Consider the following 20,495-nt stretch of genomic DNA (forward strand, 5'->3'; position numbering starts at 1 on the left):
ATTCTACCTGTAACTCGTTGATGATACTGTTGAAATTGTTATGCTCTTCACTATCTACTCGACAATGGGATGCGATCATTTGGACTAGCTTTAAAATTTCCCTAAAATGTTGCAACGGTCGATGTATGAAGGTGGTTAAGTCTGGACGTTTCCGTGGCACCGGTGGCTCCGTAATAAAACGCATAAAATCACAGCTTGAATTTCTTGATTTGTTGACCTACGAGCAAGGAATAAATTTACCGAACTGAAACATTATTGGCAGCGTCGCTGCATAATTTACCAGGACGCAGTCTGCTTTTTTCAGTCCATTGCAGTATTTTTTGTAGGCCGCGCACAAGGCCGTACATTTGGACAGATAGACGCGGGAAGCGAAATGGATTTGTGGCTCGGTTTCATCTTGGATGATTTGCTCAAGGATGTCCTCTGATATTCGCGATAGCTGCGAAGAACGAAAGCTGAGCATAAAAAACCTAATAATTTACGACTCTCAAGTACCTCGTCAATGTTTTGGAAAAGTGTTTTGTGATCATTCGGTGAGATTATATCTTTCCGTTCCTTTAAAGGGTTTACGAATCGTTCGATGCCAAAGTTGATTGCCGTCACAAAGTGCTGCTCTCTGCTAATCAACTGGTAGAGGAACTTTCTCCGGTGGTCGTCTGGGAGCTGTTGTAAAATGGACTGCGAGGAAATGGAAGACAGACAATAAAGTTATAAGGTAGCTATAAAGTAAAAATAATCAGTCATAATTAGCTTCTAACGCTCTGATCTGTGAAATGGATAATATTTTTCTTATAAATGTTAGGTTAAAAATCATAAATTTTGCAAAAAGTTCGCTCAAAACTTCATCAGACCCTGTGTCCAACAAACGTTTTAAGAAGGAACAAAAAACAGATTTTTCGAATTAATTAATAAAATGGTAAGCTAAAATCATAAAAACTCCGCCTGTTACGATTCTCTTGGTTCAGTTTAGCCTTTACGAATAGACTTGAATTATTGAGAACTGTAGCAGTGGGTCCAAAGCCCCTGTAAAGGAGGATGGTTGCAACAGCTCTTAACCATGGCTGTTGCGTAAAATCCAATGGTTAAAACCCCTAAGCTAAGGTGTTATGCGACCCGTGCCGATGGATGACGTGATGGGGGGGGGGGGGGTTAAGAAATACCCAGCCTCTAACGGAGCCTGTGGAGTACCAGGGCACCCTTCACAGTAATTAGCCTTTACTGCATCACGCGGGTCACTGGGTCGATCGAAGCAAGCTGTGATCAAAAACGGACGTGAAAATGTTTCTCGTCGGAATTTTTCATCGTTTTTTCAAGTTTTTATAAGTTATATATTTTCTATCTGGAAAAGGAATGTGTCTACGTTTATTGAATGAAGGCCGCTGTTGTTTCGGTGTGAATTCCGAGTGTTTGATTTGAATCGCGATGAAGTGTTCCGAGGGTTGTCGAGTACGGTTGGGGATAGTGCAATAATGTCGACGTATTTTATTTAGCCTTCCCGTCGCGTAATCGTTATATTTTAAGTGCAAAGGGTGGAGTAAAAGGTAATACGAAATGTGGCGGTTTCGTATTATCGGTGAGAGTGATGTCAATGTTGAAATCCGTGAAAGATTCGTGCAATTTTGTGGCTAATTTGTGAGAGCTGCATTTCTTTTTCGGTGGCGGAGCACGTTTCCCGCAAGCCCTTGCCTTGTCATAAGTGTGTGTGAGTAAGTGCAAGGTGAACAAGGAAAAGCGAGAGAAGTGCGAGTGCAGGATGACCGTTGCTCTTGCGTGCGGCACTTTCTCGCACTAGCATGATGGTTCAGACGTTTTGCCTGTGTTTTTTGTTTGATTTGCATGGCAAAAGGGAAGCAATGTTTTTTTTTTGTTTTTTTTCTTCTCTGCTTTCATTTTGAGCAGTTTTATGCCCTTGTTTTATGATTTTTCTAGCTTTTGAGTAAATACTGAAACACATAGACAATTTTTAATTTAATTAAGTAGAAATCTTGTCGGTCAGCATGGCAAATAAATTTTGATTGCGATTGTTTTGGCATTTTGTTGAATCTAATTAGTGCTCGGTCTTGTTAGATATGCATATTTGCATTTTTTAAATTTTCTAGCTATGAATGCATGAAACTTTGCCAGTTTTTCGTACTCAGTAGGTATCTTCGCTTCATTATTCAAGAAGTAAGTGGTAATTAACGCGAAATACCGTGTCTCCGCGTATGCGTCGGTAAGAGGGAATAGAGCGGTCGCGCAAAACTTTCCGGGGTAAACGTGTTTTCGGCCCAGGTGAGCTTTGCTCAACTATGGATTTTCGGTGTGTTGTAACTGCCGAGGTGTACCAAACCATTTATTCGCAGACTGTCCACCCGTAAGTTCTATTTCAGCACGCAGTGATTCGGAGTAGGTTCCGTTCGTTCAATAAATATCGTAAATAATTAATCGCGACAAAACATCGTAATCAATCGCCACCAAATATCTCAATTATTTGCAATTAATATCAGGATTATACGCGACTCGTCTGTCAACGCACACATCCTTCTTTTTCAAATAGGCCGTTTTTGAAGTTCTCTTGCTGACCGCTTGCAGTATGTGTTGAGGGCCTAATATTTACTTTTTTCTTGTTTTCGGTTCATGCATATCTGGTTGCTTCGTAACATTGTGTAGTCAGCTGAGATAAATCAATGAGAGATACGTTTCGGTAGTTGCATAATGACTTCATAAACAGATTTTCGAATATTTGAGTCTGTCTTGATTAGGTTATAGGTCCGGTATCCTTGCGTGCGAATTATTTTTGCGGTGTTACATCATCAACCGGAATGAGCTCGGATCGCGTTATGATTTCCGTAAAAGATATAATGAACTCGTACGCGCGATATTTGGTATTATGAACCCGGTATTAGAACTCAGCGCATCGTTTACCAAAACGAAATCTGCTGCAAACCTTACCCTTTTCTCCAACATCCCAGTGATTTCTCGTGGAAGTGCAGAGGTGTTCTCGGCTTCCAAAAAAGCGAGTATCACGTCAACATATTCCTATACACACTCCTTCTTTGACCTGCATTCGGATGCGGCCGGCGCTGGTATTGCCTGATATAAAGATTAAGGTCACCAGTTTTTACACATTGAGGATGAATGTTAATCCCAAGCATCATCTATTGGTTCTCTGTGTAATTACAGCTGATCTGGCAATAACGGAGTAGCAACCGCGGGCGGTCAATCATGCTCATGCTCATGCTCAAAATGGTAAGCTAAAATCATAAAAGGATTTTTGTGAAATAGAGGAGTAAATTTTTCAAACCCCTCTCGTTCAGTGTCACCACAGGTACAGATTAAGCTCCAAAAGTATAGATTTTTTGTTTCTATCTGGCACAGATTCGGTGTGATACTGATTACAGATTTTTGTCAAAAAGTATAGATGGATACAGATTTAACTTGAAATCATTTGTGATGCATCTCTTGCCATGAATGAAAACGAGGTCACATTGTTCCCTTTTATAGACGGCTCTTTTAATTACTAACTTTTGCTTCTACTACGGAAGATTCAGTTAATACATTTTAGCATGGTTTAATTTTCAGTCTTCTACTACTTTTATCTTTCCGCAATAAATTCAAACAAAAGTCAAACAAGCTAGAGTTAAACAAGCTCAAGAATGTTTTGTGAGTGGATTTAAATTATTCTAAAAAGATTTTAAAATGCTTTTAATAAGAGCTCCAATATTCTTCTAACAATGATTTTGAAACGATTTTTAAACAGGATCTAAAATTATCCTGCATTGATTTTAAAATGAATCTAAAATGATTTTAATGTAGAGGGTCTTAAAACTAAATAAAGAAAAAGTCCAATATGCTACTGAAATTATTCCTAGATGATACTAGAATGATTTTAAGATGTTTCTAAGATAATTCTAAAAAAAAATTAGTGGTACTAAACGATTAGTATCAAATTGATTCTAAGCTGTTCTCAAATAACTCTTGAATAATTCTATTGGAAAATAAAACAAGTTTAAAAAAATATTTTAAAATCATCCAAAAGTGATTTTCAAATGAAGAAAACGTTTTTAATACGATTCTAAAATGTGTCTAAACAAATTCCAAGGTGATTTCTAAAAAAATTCAATTAATTTTAAACTGATTCTTGAATGAATTTAAAGTGATTCAACGATATTCAAAAGAACGCTGAATGACTACAGAATGATTTTGTAAAGATTCTAAAACAAGTTTTTAATAGCTTCTCAACGGGTAATAAGAATATTTTTAAATGATTCTAAAATGGTTAGGAAATGATTCTAAAATTATTCATGAATGATTGTTGAAAGTTTGTTGAATGATTCCACAACGAATTTAGGTGAAAATTTGAATATAGAGCTCAATAGTAATGTTACAGAGAAAATCCTTCTGTTACAAAGTTGTCATTTATGATTGGGCGTTTAATTTCATGTTATCAAAACTTTGGGTTACCAATATTTTCGATGAAATCAGAAATATAACTTTCTTATTTGTGTAATCAGAAACAAAATTTGTTCTAGAATGTTGAAGCACAGTTAATTTTAAGAAACTTTGTAAATAAGTTTTTTTATATCTTTGAAAATAAGGCCGTTACAAATTTTATTTTCATTTTATGTTACCACCCCCCCCCCCCCCCCAAAAAACTTGAATATTGGAAGGGGAAGAAAAAAAAAAGCTCAAACCGTTTTGTTCATTTTATTGGTTTTCCGAGAGCATAAATGCTTTATTTAGCAACAAACAAGTCCAGCGACAGCGAGAGTGTCGACTTGCTGTCATTTGTTGTTTGTTAACCGCGCATAATGTAGGAGTACTGCAACATCGCAATGAGATTCTTCGCGGCACGCGGTTCAGGAATTTTTTATAAGAAATTCTTTGTCTTGCAACTGCCGCACAGTGTCCAAAATGACCGGCTGTGGGTGCGGACGTTGGCCAGCATTCCCTTGTCCCAAATAAACATCCCGCGGTTCCAGAGCACCGCGTCGGTGATGGTTTAAGGGGCCGTTTTCGAGCGTGATTAGCTCCTACTGGTTTTTATTAGAAAACCTAAATTAATCCACCTAGCGGTCAGACTCAGCCTTTCTCATTCAAACTTATTATTTGTAAAAATAGATTTACATTATTGCTTAAATCCAAAAAGGTATATTCATTCTTTGGGTTCTAAAATATTGATGTTGTAATTAAAGTATAAAATATGAAATTTGACGTAATGTTAGTGCTTCAAAAATAGCGAAATATAAGAAATGACTCTTAATTTCGAACAATTTAATCACGAGCGATACCGGGAACGTTCAAATAGTACGATACCACATTTAAATCATGTTGAGACCATATATATTGTTCAAAGCAGCTATAGTGTTGAATAGTCTTTGAATTTCTTCTCTTTACAAATCTTTTGAACAGTTTATCAAATTGTTATGAAGTTTGTTATTTGTAAGTTTGAGAGATGACTCGTTTGTATGACACTAGTTATGTTCAAATAAGTCGTCTAATACTTGAGATAATAGACTTTCGTTGTTTTACAAAATAAAACATAACGGTTGCTTAAGTTTGATTACAATCAAATAAAAAGGGGACATATGGGGAAGCCATACTTTGAAACCACGTGTTCAATCATAATCCATCAGTTAACCCTTAACTATCCCGTTCATTCGATATCAATATTGTTCAAATCTGTTGTGTAGTTTCTAAGATAATGAAGATTCGTGATTTTCACATTTCGATACATTACAGACGAAGTTACAGTCCGATTACAGCAAAATTCAATAGGATGTTATGAGGCAGCTAGACCTTTATTTGATACTAATTTTGTGGAAATTGGGTCAACCATCTCTGAGAAAAGTGAGTGAGTCCAAGTAGTCATCAGAATATGTTTCTTTTCATAGCTGGATTTCACATAACACATAACAGGAAAAGTAATAATCCGTTCGCAAAAAAAATTATTAGGGTCTTATGGGGCAACAAGACTTTCCATATGACACTGATTTTATGAAAATCGGTCCAGCCATCTCTGAGAAACATGAGTGAGATTAAACAGTCTCCAGAACACGTTTCTTTCTGTAACTTCTGAACCATATGTTCAATCTTCATAAAATTCAAAAGTTGAGGGTTTTTAGGTAGCCCGTTCATTTGAAACCAATTTTGTTCAAATCGGTTGTGTAGTTTCTGAGATATTGATGTTTCGTGATTTTTACATTTTGATACATAACCTCTGAACTAGAAATCAGATTACAATAAAATTCAATAGGGTCTTATAGGGCAACTAGACCTTTCATTTGCAATTAATTTTATGAAAATCGGTCCAGCCATCTCTGAGAAAAGTGAGTGAGAAAAAAAAGTTGCACATACACACACACACACATACATACATACATACATACATACAGAAAATGCTCAGTTCGTCGAAAGAAGTCGAGTGGTATATGACATTCGGCCATTGGGACCACTTTTAAACCTTCGGTTTTTCCAGTGATTGCTATACCTTTCTAGGAGAAAGGCAAAAATGTGAAAATCTACACTGCGTACTATGAGATCAGGGTTCTTGAGCAGGTAAGGGTCCCGGCACTTCGGGACATCTACGGGAAGGATCATTACGTCTTTCGACGTAGCTGACTCGCACGGATGATATACAAGCGTGTTGTCGGGAGGATTTGTTTGTTTTGACTTTGTGGCCTCAATCCCCTGGACATTTATGTAAGTTTATACACGCTGGGACACGCGCGAAGAAGTTAATACGGATCGGAACAATCGGCACAGACCTAGGCGACGAAATAAGGACTACGATTGGAAACTCGGTACATGGAACTGCAGATCGTTAGGCTTTCACGGCTGCGACAGGATCATATATGATGAACTGAATCCACGCAACTTCGAAATCGCACACCAAAATTTCTCTTTAAGATTCAGCAAAGTACATTGCTGAAAGTGTATCAGCATATCACTTGTTTACTGAATCACAGCATTTTTTTTTCAAAAGTTTACTGTAATTCAGTTCTACAATTTACTGAACTTCGTTCAGTAGTTTTATTTTAGCTACAAACCAGTATTTCATTGATAAATTTACTGAAAACCAGTAATCGATTCAGTCATTCGCAAAAATACAGCAAATCTATTTGCTGAACAGAAAACAAAGAATGAATTTTTGCTGGAATCCAGCGAAAGAATTGATTTGTCAAAATATTTTACGTCAAGCTGTCATTAGGAACCATTCAAATATTACATAACGCGGAGTTTGGCAATTTTCAATACCACCCACCCCCATGTAACGCAATTTTACATGTTTGCCACACGCAATATAACGCTTCGCTGAATACCCCCCACCCCTGAGCGCGTTATGTATTATTTGAATGATCCCTTAGTAAAACGCGCCAAATCGCTATGCAGCTGGTACGGGATCATCGTTAAGCTCCTGATAGCGGATATAGGACCATAGCTAAGTCACTGTTGGGCTAGATGAACTTAAAGGTTGAAATGATAATCATACATCTCTAGTTCAACAGTAATTTGGCTATGATCCGATGGGCGGAGGGAAGCTGGTGCCTGAGGGAAACATGGTTCCCTTGAAGTAACTGGTTAACCAGCAAATCGATTTATGCTTTGCTGAATGTACAGCAAATTGTCATAGCTGACAACCAGCAAGTTGTATTTTGTTTTACTGAACATGCAGCAAACGATCTGTCACTTTTATGCAACTAAGCATTACTGAATAGTCAGCAAATTTCATTTTGCTGAACAGATTGCTGGAAACACACACACCAAAAACCAGCAATGAAAATTTGGGCACTGCAGGAACTTTGCTGGTCGGGATAGAAGGTATGAAAAAGCGGACATCGAGAGGCTACCTTTTATCAGAGCTGTGGCACTACCATCGAGCTAGGGACTGGCTTCATAGTGCTGGGTAGGATGCGCCAACGCGTGTTCGGGTGGCAGCCGATCAGTGCGAGGATGTGTAAGTTGAGAATTAGAGCCGGTTCTTCAACTACAGCATCATCAACGTGCACTGTCCACACGAAAGAAGAGCCGACGACGAGAAAGAAGCGCTGGAGAATGTGTATGATAGCTCTCCGCAACGGAACGTTAAGATCGTCATCGGTGATATGAACGCTCAGATAGGACGGGAGGCAACGTACAGACCGGTGATCAGGCCGAATAGCCCGATAACGCCCAACGATGTGTGAACTTTGCAGCCTCCCGCGGTATGGTAGTCACAAGTACCTTCTTCCCCGCAAAGACATCCACAAAGCCACCTGGAGATCATCTGACTTACAAGTGGACAACCAAATCGACCACGTTCTAATCGATGGTAAATTCTTCTCTGACGTCATCAACGTTCGCACCTACCGCAGTGCGAATATTGATTCGGACCATTACCTTGTTGCAGTATGCATGCGCTCAAAACTTTCGACGGTGCGAAACACGCGTCAAAGTCGCCCACCGCGACCAAACATCGGGCAACTACGAGACGCTGAGGCGCAGCTACTCTTGAAGATGGCTGGAGGAACCTTCGATCAGCCATAGGTAGTACTGCTGTAGCGGCGCTTGGTACTATGGCTCCGAACAGGAGGAACGACTGGTTTGACGACGAGTGCAAATAGTTAGTGGAAGAGAAGAATGCAGCACGAGCGAGAATGCTGCAACATCAAACGAGGGCGAACGTGGAGCGCTACCGACACGCACGGAACAGACAAAACTCGGTCTTACGGAAACAGAAGCATCAGGAGAAAGATCGAGATCGCGAGGCGATGGAGTTCTACGAGAAGCTGAACAGTCTTCGCAAAGGCTATGTGCCACAAACCGACATGTGCAGAACCTGGACGGCAACCTTCTCACGAACAAGTGTGAGGTGATTGATAGGTGGAAGCAGTACTACGATGAACACCTTAATGGCGATGTAGCAGAGGACGACGACGGAGTGGTAGTAAATCTCGGCGATGCGCAGATGACGACAGAATTCCAGCTCCTGACCTCCAGGAGGTTAGAGAGGAGATCAGCCGGCTGAAAAACAATAGAACCGCTGGAGCTGACCAACTCCCCAGCGAGCTGTTAAAACACGGTGGTGAATCACTGGCTAAGGCGCTACACTGAGTTATTGTCAAAATTTGGGAGGAGGAGGAGGAGTACCGCAGGAGTGGATGGAGGGTACAGTGTGCCTCATCTACAAAAAAGGCGATAAGTTGGATTGCTGCAACTACCGTGCAATCACGTTGCTGAACGCCACCTACAAGGTACTCTCTCAAATTCTGTGCCGTCGACTATCACCAGAGCCGGATTTATGGGGGGCCCAGGGGGCCCGGGCCCCGGACCCCCACATTTTTGGGGCCCCCACAAATTGAGAAAAAGATTTTTTCTCTTTAAAAAATGAGATTTAATCAAAAGTTCGAATTACATTAAGAAAATTTGATCAGACCATTTCAATCTGACACTTTCTTTCAGTGTTATTTTTTCGCTAGCGCCAATATCACAACTACATCCATGGAGCTCCCCTTGGATCAGGGTTGCCACATTTATTTCTGTATTTTTGCTCGAAATGTCTGTATTATCTGTTTCATGGGCTAAAAAATCTATATAAAAAATCTGTATCCAGCAAACTAAAAATGTTGCATGAAAATCTTCTTCCTTAAAGAATATATTGAAACAAATCACCATTTTTTGCTTTGGCCTAATTTTTTATTGGTTCCAAACTTATAATTAGGCGAGTTAATCAAATGTAGTAACTGAACACGATATTGCTTATTTATCTTTACGTGATGTTCATGCATGTTTTTGTTAATTTAATTCTAGTAGCTCCTGCTTGGTTAGCAACGTAGCTTTTAACTTTTAAAATTGAGCTCATAAGCTTAGGGGCCATGAGATTTCTGGCTTTAGACTTGCTGCAATTATATATTGAAAATATGCGTTCTACAAAAGCCGAAGAATGTGGAATTATTGAAAAAATTCGCACAAATGATCTCAGTAACGGAAACATAAATTTACCATTGGCATTGTGGCGTCCAACTACTCAGACCAAGTTAAGTCATCTGTTTCATCGAATCTTCCGGTCAAAAAGTTTGTTCTTAGCGAGTAAAACTCGTTATTCATGTCTTGTCGATCAGTTACTGTTACGAATTTTGGAAATCAAATCATTTAAATTTTCCAATTTCACGAATGTTTAGACACACATTATCACACCATTTGAATTGAACCAGCGCGCATGGGAGATAAAGCAGAGAAAGAAAATAACCCACAAGTTTTTTTAATGCATTGCTTTTGCTAACTTGTCCGAATCAGGAACACCAGATGTGCTTTGCAAAATGCAGATTTTCTGAGTTCGTGTGCAGATTTAATTGACCTGCAGATGTGTGTAGTTTTTTCCTAGTTTCTGTAGATTATTGTCAGAGTCGTCTTATATTTGCGCAGTCTTTCTCAAATTGTGTGCAAATTTTTGCCTGTGGATCGCAATTTTTTCAAATTAGGTTTTTTTTTCAGGTGTCAAGAAAAAAAAATCGAAGATGAAACTAGTTAAAAATAGGTTGCGTACGACTGTGGAGAATGAAAGGCAGTCTTAGCATTATTAAGTTTCGAGTACGAGTATACTGAAGGAGTTGAATGTTGATTATTTAATTAATAAGTTTTCTGCAAAACAACACGAAAGAAAAAATTTAACAAATTTTTGATAACTTTTCAATAGCAAATAAATGTTTTTAACTCGTACGATAAAAAAAAGGTTTTGTTTTATTTCGGGGCCCCCACTATAACTGGGCCCCGGGCCCCCACAATCGTAAATCCGGCCCTGACTATCACCGTTTGCGAGGGAATTCGTGGGGTAATATTAAGCGTGATTTAGGGATGCCCGCGCCACCACGGACCAAATATTCGCGGTACGGCAGATCCTACAGAAGTGCCGTGAGTATAACGTGCCTACACATCATTTGTTCATCGATTTTGAATCGGCATACGGCACAATCGTTCGAGATCAGCTATGGCAGATTATGCACGAATACGGTTTTCCGGATAAACTGACACGGTTGGTCAAGTCGACGATGGATCAGGTGATGTGCGTAGTTCGAGTTTCGGGGACACTCTCGAGTCCCTTCGAATCTCGAAGAGGGTTACGGCAAGGTGATGGATTATCGTGCTTGCTATTCAACATCGCTTTTGAGGGTGTGATACGTAGGGCTGGTATCGACACGAGTGGCACGATTTTTAGAAGGCCTGTTCAGCTCTTTGGCTTCGCCGATGACATTGATATTGTAGCACGAACCCTTGAGAAGATGACGGAGACGTACATAAGACTGAAGGCTGAAGCCGGAAGAATTGGACTGGCCATAAACGCATCGGAGACCAAGTACATGAGAGGACGAGGTTCCAGAGAAGACAGTGTAAACCTCCCGCCACGAATTCATATTAAAAGCAAAGCTATGGTGTTACATTCCGATTCGGAACTGTTTACTATACACAGACTTCGCAGCCAACTGTTGAGTGAACAGGACAATTGCGGGGCTAGCGCTACGATCCTACTGACACTAACAGTCTCTCCCGAGCCGAGACTCGAACCTACGACAACTGGCTTGTTGGGCCAGCATCGTACCTCGAGACCAGCTGAGGAGGCTCACGAATTCATATTAGCGGTGAGGAAATCGAGGTGGTAGACGAGTTCGTGTATCTGGGCAGTCACCAGCTGACAACGACACCAGCAGAGAAATTCGTCGACGCCTTATGGCCCTCCGGAGGACGCTCTGCTCGGATGAAATCCGTCGCCGCACGAAGTTAACCATCTACAAAACACTAATCAGACCGGTAGTCCTCTACGGCCACGAAACCTGGACCATGCTCGTGGAGGACCAACGCGCCCTTGGGGTTTTCGAGCGGAAGGTGCTGCGTACCATCTGTGGTGGAGTGCAGATGGAAGATGGATCATGTCGGAGGCGGATAAACCACGAGTTGCATCAGCTGCTGGGAGAACCACTCATCGTACAAACGGCGACAACGGTAGATTACGGTGGGCTGGACATGTCGTTAGGATGTCGGACGACAACCCGGTGAAAATGGTTCTTGATAACGACCCGACTGGAACGAGGCGACGGGGCGCGCAGCGACCAAGGTGGCTCGATCAAGTGGAAGACGACCTGCGGGGCCTCCGCAGACGACATGACTGGCGATCTGCAGCCATGGACTGAATTGAATGGAGACGACTTCTTCGAACAGCAAAGGACACTTCGACCTGGAGCTAACTGGTAAGATACACGCTGGAAATGAACATAAAGTGAGCACTATAGCTAAATTTAAAAGGTGTACAGAATAAAGAAAATATTGAAAATAAAGAAACATATTGACTCAAGCTTCACTTTTAGCGAATGCGAATTACCGGACGATTCCTTCCATAAAGTAATGTACAGCCTTCTTGGTCACTTTGTTCAGCCTTCGGATTCGATTGGTTGGTGGATTTTCGAGGATCGAAAAATCATAACTTTCAGCGCTTTGAGGCACCCTCAAATCATGTGGGATTGAGCTGGAATTTTGCACAGATCTTTTCTTTTGGACCAATGAACAAAATGAACATGGTCGGTTTTCGAAATTTGACATGACCATTTTCGCACATCTTCGGAATAAGGGATGTTGATGTTTTTTTTTTTTTTTTTTTTTTTTGTTAAACGACTGAAACAATACGGCAAATTAAAGTTGACCAATTTTGACCGCCACGCCTTTTAAGAAGCTCATTTCCATAATCTGGGACGAGATGCCGATGGACCAGATGCGTGCCGATTCTTTTGAGAAACGTCTCAAGGTCGTCATACAGCGTCAAAACGGGGTGCTCTCAGTTAATTTGTCGTAATGGTTCTAAATAAACATTTTCTCAATAAAAGATACTTTGGAAAAGAATATCTTATATTTTCATTCTCACAACACATTTTTAAAATGTATTCGAACTTATTAAATACCTTGTATGTGTCAGTAAAATAGCTTTAAATCGGTTATTTTCAAAGATAAAAAAACAACAAAGTTTACAAAGTTGCTTAAAATTGATTGGGTTACAACATTGTAGAACAATTTTTATTTTTATAGACATAGAAAATAAAGTTATAAAGGATTTCTTGAATCAGCGAATGTTGGTCACTCTGATTTCTTAAAATAAGCGCTTCATCATATACAACAACTTTTTAAAAGAAAGATTGTTCTATAATATTGCGATTAGGCTGTGGATTGATGATTTTAAAATAATTATTCAAATGATTCTGAAATAATGGGGGCTTAAATTAGATTTCAAACAGCCGGAAATCAAATTTCAGCTTTTTCTACTGATGATATTTTAGGAACTGCACACAGTTATTTACCGTATGTTTTCAAAATTTGTTATTCGCAATGATCATTTTTTCATTCTGCACTCGCGGTTAACACTTTTCACTTTGCCTCTGCATTATTAAACGGTTCAACCATTCATTAAAAATTCATCCAGTAACCTAATACTCCCAGGTGGTGAATCACAACTTCTATCGTGTATGTAGAAAAAAGATATTCAACATAGAAAAAAAAAACTAAAAGAACGTGCCACCGAAAGCCAGTAATAAGGCCAGCCTCAAATTGTGTTTGCATTTCAAAGGATACGCAAACAAGAAATCCTGCCAGCAATCAAATCGATTCACTGAGAGTTGTTCAAACAAGGAAATAATAAATTTGTTTATCTTCCGTTCGTTCTTCGCCACCGGTACCTACTCCATTTACAGTTGCTTGTGTCTGCAGCAATCAATAGTGTGCACGAAACAGAGTTCAGGTTCACTGTTGGGGCAAGTGATGAGTACACCAGAAAACATTAGTAAAACGAAGCAAGAAAATGAAGCTAGCTTAATCCACCTAATCAGTGAATGTGTACCTTCCTTACAAGGCTTTTTATTATGTTCAGAGTCGGATTTAGGGGGACCTGTTGGGGGAGATAGTCAAATTGAGATAGGTTCTTTTTTCAGATATCAAGAAAACAAATTTCGGTTTTCGAGCAGTTGCAGACATTTTCCTAAAACATCTGGCACCTCAACAAATAAATGTTTTTAACTCGTACGATAAAAAAACGGTTTTGTTTTTTTTGTCCCAACCTAAAACTGGGCCCCGGGCTCCTTCAATCGTAAATCAGACTCTGATTACGTTCAATCATTATATAAAAATCCTTTCTACTACGCAAAGCTAAGGTAAAAGTTAATAAACTTATAAGACTGTCTGATTTGTTATATCTTATATCTACTTGCGATGATAGTCAGACTGACAAGTCAGAAACCATCCTGTAATCATGTTCAATGAAATTTTGCATTCACCTGTCTAGATTTCGTTCAAGGGAAAGTTATAGACACAGTTTTGAAGAAGGAAAATTGATGAACAAAGTATTCAGCTCACACATGGGTTATTGTAACTACCCAAATCTATAAATCAAATAAAACTCTTTCTTACGCACTTTTTTCCTCGCATTGAGCATCATCGGTCTGTTTTCAGACCAGTATAACCGACTTGGGGCTGGAAGTTCGCAAGCAGTGAAATCTCGAAGCTTCTCACTAAAAACATGGGATCGAAAACATTAAGTATCGACCTCATCATTTACGAAATGTGTCATCATAACTCAAGGACTATTTCATTAGCTGAAATTTTGGGTTGTTGTTATTGCAATAACCTGTTTGTTAACGTGGGAGTTTTGAATTCAGTGAAATTAATGACAAAGATTTTTCATCGAAAAAGAAACGAAAGAAAAAAATACACCAACCCAAGAAAGATAGGCTTATTCTGGGGTTAAATTGATGCATTAAATTTAAATTCGATTTAAAATTCGATACATAACAAATACCAGAATTCAGTTGTTTGAAAATCGAGAACGGATTCGCACTATTTAAATAGAAAAGGACAATTTCACTAGAAGCGAGGAGTCAAATTGATGCAGACTATCTTTCTAGGGCTAAAGCAATTTTTGATGCTGGCAATATGTGGCGCGTAAAATCCGTGTAAATTCCAAAATCCACAAAAAGAGTGCCGCGTAAACATAGCCTGCTTTAAGAAACGCATGAAAACGACTATAGTGAATATACTACAGATTGAGAAAGGAGAAGAGTAACTTTTCTTTTGGTTTGATGAGATGGAGACTAAGCGTCGTTCAGTCACAGCTGTTAGTTTTTTTTGTGCTAATGGCAATAACAAGGACGACAAAAACGACGGTGATTTATAGATAGGATTCTTTCGTCAGCCTTTATATACACAACACATGCGAAAAATATGTATAGGGTACAAGGTAGAGCCGTCATATCGCATAATTTTTCTCACATGTAATAAGGGTTCTAGAACATTTGCGTCTAGCACCTAAGTTAGCGATCTGACACCTAATGTGACAGAGAGAAATTTTAATTTTGTTGTATTATGAATCATAATTCATCATTTTTATTTACAAGCCAAAAACTTCTTCTCTCGAACTGTGTGAATATGGTGTAATTTACCCAAAACGGGATAGAAAGTAATATTATTCACAAACAAAATATACACAGAATTTAGATTTTTATTCGATTACTATAGAAGGATACATAAACAAACACGAAAAAGTTTACTTTTGTCGCTCAACAACGGCCAAAGTTTCACGAAAAATATCGATGAAAAAAGCACAGGTAGTGATACATTAAATTGTCGACATCGATTTTTTCTATGATGCCATATGTCTTAGTAATGCATGAAACGTCTCCAAAAAGCTCAGAAATTATACAAATTATGTGAAGAGTTTTCGGCATCAACTTTAAGAATTTCACCAAAGGAGATTTGAAGGCTGTCGAGTTTACGGCGAATCATTATCATTATAATATATTTCATCGAAATATTTGGTTGAAATTGTTACAAAAGTCGCCGAGTTCGATTGACTGATTGATTGAATCTATTAAACATATAAAAATGCAATCCTGCCTGTCTGTCTGATCCATATAAGCTCGGAAATTACTGCACGGATCGCCGTGAAATTTCGTATATAAGGGTTTAAGGGGCCGGAATAGGTTACTAAGATAGTTCGAGACCTCGCCCTATTCTGAAATTTCTACGGATTTCAAGAACTAATCAAGTAAATGGAACCAAATTTGGCATGTTAAAGTTTTTGAAGGCAAAACAAGCACAACTTGAGAACCGCAAATTAAGCACAACTTGAAAACCGATAAAGCAAATACAACCAAATCACAACTCAAGAACTAATTAAGTAAATTTGACCAAATTTGGCATGTGGAGGCTTTCGGGAGAAAAAAAAATATTTTCGTTGTGGTCGACACTCCTCCCTCTTCTCAAAGGAAGCGCTCTCATACAAATCAAACACAAATTTCTATGGTGGTTTGGCGCTTCTTCGTACTCTAGAGGAGGGCTCCCAGACAATTTTAACATACACTGCATACTAGATCAATGCTTGAAAGCAATGCAGCACTCAGGGAACTTTCCCGTCTCAGCAAAGTTATGTTACTTTGGGTACCCAATCACTGCGAAATCGAAAGAAATGAACATACCGACAGCCTTGCAAGACGAGGATCTGCTCAGCAATTCATTGGACCTGAACCATTTCTGGGTAGCTCCACACCCGCATCAGGCGAACAAAGTACATGGGAAAAGCTAGAAATAGCATCTCATTGGTAACATGCGCAAAGTTGTGGACTTGTTTATCTACGCCAATCTTGCGGCTACTTAGTTTATTTCGTAGAGGAAGGACGGCTCTCGGCCGGTAAAATCAGATGGTCATTTGTACGAAAACGATAATTTTTTCACCAACTTCTGTTCAATTTACATGTTGGTTAGTACATCGATTATTTTGAACCAGCCTGTGCTGCACTTTTTTCTTTTAAATTTTATATCATTGTCCTTCGATTTTTAAATGAAGAATAAAAATCGTCCTAAACCGCTTGAATGACAGTTGGGCGAACCGTCATTAAAGCGATTTCGAGCAGTTGTAATTTGTGATTTATAAACCGAAAAACAACGATAATTTTTTTTTTTAAATCATATTTTGTTTAAATAATGCAGCTCTTTAAGATGATACAAAAAACTAGTATAGCTAAACAACCCAATTGTTATCTATTGGGAATTTCAAAGATTTCCATTTTATTTTTGCCTACCCACATTAACCCTGTAATGCCAAAGTTTTTCATTATCTTGAAAACCTATGGAAGAAAAAGCTTAGGAATAAACTCCTTATACTGCGATAAGTCTCAAGAATTTCAAAACGGAAAAGGTTCTCGCTTTATCAAAGAAACGGTGAAAATCATTTGTTTGGAATTTCAGCACATTTTGCTGTGTGACCGTGAATGATGCTAGTGGAATATTTCATCTGAGTTTGACAACTTGTTACAAAGATGAAGGTTATTAAATAAATTTTCACCTTGACTGCAGGTAGCTTAAGGGCTCATTTATCTCTATTTTCAAAAATCTGTAAAATTTCACTTGATCTTGAAATACACTTCCTTGAGAATATTTTCTCAGATTTTCAAAGATATTTGAACAACAGGAAGAAAGTTCGACGTTTTAAAGCATGAACTTAAACTTAAAACTTATAATTAGGAATAAAATTTCCAGTTATTTATTTTTATTTTTTTGAAAATTTAAATATAGGAACTTCTCCATTATTCATCTCATCAAACCGATATTCACGAAGAATGCACGGATTAAACACCAAATTTTCACGAAATCATTGAACAAATAAACAAAATATGCTTACGTGCTTAGGGCCGGATTTAGGCGCTGGGGGGCCCGGGGCAAATTTGTTTGTGAGGCCCTGTTTTCTTAAAACATTTAGAGGTAACGTTCTGGAAGTTGACGAGCAAAATCAAAGGTCGCCCCAGGTCTAAGGGGGCCCCTTGAACCGGGAGGCCCGGGGCATTTTCCCCCTTTGCCCCCCCCTCAAATCCGGGCCTCTACGTGCTCTTATGGAATCGTTCAGCATTGTAAATTGTAAAATGTAATTGTAAAAATTAGCTAGATTTATCGTAAATTTTGTAAAACAAACCATTTTTCACAACGCTTTAATATCCATCTCAAAACTTGGATCTTTGCTCAATTATTCATCTCGCGACGCCCCCATATTCATCACACTTATAATCATGAATGAATCATATTATCATGAATGAAGGTAGCCACAGCCCGTCGTAGTAGGTTACCTAGATATACGTTGTAGTTGTTTACGTGCAATATTGGTAACCTAGATAACCACTGCAGTGCTGTAGATTTAAGTCAATTATGTCGGAGAGGTTCAACATTTTTAGTATGATTTCTTCGTATTAACAGAAACTGATTTGGCAACTTTTGATTTTCTTCAACGCAGTGAAAATATACAGATGAATATACATACAGATAAAATTTACGAATTGTAGATATTCATCTAATATATGCCTGCTAATTCAAGCTTGTTTTTGGAAATTTGAGGTAAACATTTCAAAGATTAAAGTATTCTTAGTGTAGTGAATGATTTTGCTCAGTGATTAAAATAAAAAGTGCTAGTGTTGGAAAAAACTTTGGTTGGCTGCTGAACGAGTCCCGTTGTAGTCGTATAGAGCAATGCGCGGATTTTGTTTTCTGAGGTAGGCGATTGAATTAAATGAGTTTTCGAGTGCAGATTCCCGACTACAATATCAAATTTAGTGCTTTTAAGTGAGTTTTTGAGGATTATACTTTATGAGGAATCTAAAGTGAACTAAGAAGAATCCATTCCATGGATTAGCAGATTGGTTTAGTTAGAAAATATGCGTTGTTTCCTATTTTCAATTGTGTTTTCATGTTGTATGAGATGAATATGTGGGCTGAGATGAATAATGGAGCAGTTCCCCTGGAACTTCTTTTGCCGAAAAATAACACAATGCCAAAAAATCAAAAAAATTTAGTTTATTGTTTCGGAATAACTCTAGTCTTTAACAAAACCCCAGCTTCCACTAAAGTAAAAAGGTATACAACCCATTTTGGTAAAAATAGAAGAGAAGTCAAAATTAACTTCTGAAATCACATTTAAAGTATTTAGACACGTATAGCAAAAGTAAGTCTGTTAGTCTGTGGTTTGGAATTCTCACGCAAAATAGTCCTTTGTCTCATGAACTAAGTTAAATTTAATCTATTGACGTCAAAGTTTACTGACTTCATGTTTTTTCATACATTTTGCCCTCGACACCTTTACAACGATTAGTGCTGCCATCTGACGACTTAAATGCGTATAAAACTATAGTTTTACAAAATCGATTTTTCGTGTATAATCCGCCTGATGAAAATGAAAACTAGATGGCAGCACCGTATAAAGATATTCAAAATTAGATGGCCGCACCGTGCAAGGATATTAAAACAAATTGCTTCACCTTTTGCCACCTTGCCGTCATCATCAAATTACCAGTATACAAATTAGTTCGGCTTTCGTTCACGCGCGGCGACAATCGTGTCGTACAAGAGTCAGGTATCTTTGTACTAGTTATCTTTTATGGCTGCTATCTATTTTCTGCATGAGTTTCGCAGGAATTGTATCAAAACTAGATGGAATGTCCTGTTATGTTTATTTTGTTCATGCGATCGTAGAAAAGGACCTATTTCTAGCCAAAACTACCAAAAATATATGCGTGCCGTGAACAAGCAATCTTCCATCGATTTTTAAATTGAAGAACAAAAGAATTTTTTGCTTCGAAAATTTAGTATAGAGAACATAAAGAAATTCACAAATTTTCGACTATTGTCCTCAAAATGACAAGAATGTCAAAATATTGTTGCGAAAAAAATCCCTGTAATTCTAACTTTTCAGTAACAATGAGCGATTCTCTCCTCTCTCACTCTGTTTCGTTAATTACGGCGACATTACAAAATTTTCTAACGATTTCTTGTCACAAATCGAAAGATTATAACATTGTCTAGCTTACAATGCTAAAAGTATAATGAAAAACGTTGAAACAACTAAGTTAACATATTAATCGAAGAGAAAGTAAACAAAGAGAGTCTCTCAATGTTACTTAAGTCCTTTTGAAAAGTTACGCGAGAATTCATCTCTTATACTGTTCAGAGGCAATGATTTGTGATTGGCCGCACAATTTATAATCTTTCGCAAAATATACAATTTATATACAAGCTATTAATTTATCCACTTTCACATTGGAAATAAAATGAACATGCTCACATATTGATATAGGATACATAAATATAAAAACAAGAGCATATAGGGAGGATTGTGTGGGGATAGAAAAAATAATGAAACAAAACATTTCAGCAGTATTTTTCCGACTTTATTTACACTTAGCATAAAAATATCATTCTGGTTCGAGTACAAAATAAATATTGTTTTTTCCGAGGCAATAAAAACAAGTATACCATGCAATAAATTATTACAATATAGAACCTATAACACGCGTAATGGTTGTTAAAATTAGGATAATAAAGGAAATAGCCAGCAGCAGCTGGGATCGCCAAAAACATCGAACCGAACGAGTGTGAGCTAATGGTTTACAACGACAATAAATTAACAGGAATTCAACTAAAGAGTAAAAACCGACAAAATAATAAGGATAAATAAAATCAAAAATGTG

At 38.2% G+C, this 20,495-nt stretch overlaps 1 protein-coding gene across 7 annotated transcripts in view; it reads right to left on the reverse strand.

The window, feature by feature from the left end:
* LOC129725873 (uncharacterized) overlaps positions 1 to 20,495 on the reverse strand; it is an 80,116-nt gene that overhangs the window by 24,176 nt on the left and 35,445 nt on the right. For all 7 annotated transcript variants that reach the window (XR_008728187.1, XM_055682226.1, XM_055682227.1 and 4 more), the window contains exons 6-8: positions 496 to 678; positions 281 to 439; positions 8 to 217 (exon numbers count right to left, since the gene is read on the reverse strand). Coding sequence is in view for 6 of the 7 variants with exons in the window: in XM_055682226.1 (XP_055538201.1) it covers positions 8 to 217; positions 281 to 439; positions 496 to 678 (552 nt within the window). In the remaining variant the exon portion in view is untranslated. The remainder of the gene's footprint in view (positions 1 to 7; positions 218 to 280; positions 440 to 495; positions 679 to 20,495) is intronic.

Source organism: Wyeomyia smithii, chromosome 2 (assembly GCF_029784165.1).
Source record: "Wyeomyia smithii strain HCP4-BCI-WySm-NY-G18 chromosome 2, ASM2978416v1, whole genome shotgun sequence".
NCBI lineage: Eukaryota > Metazoa > Arthropoda > Insecta > Diptera > Culicidae > Wyeomyia > Wyeomyia smithii.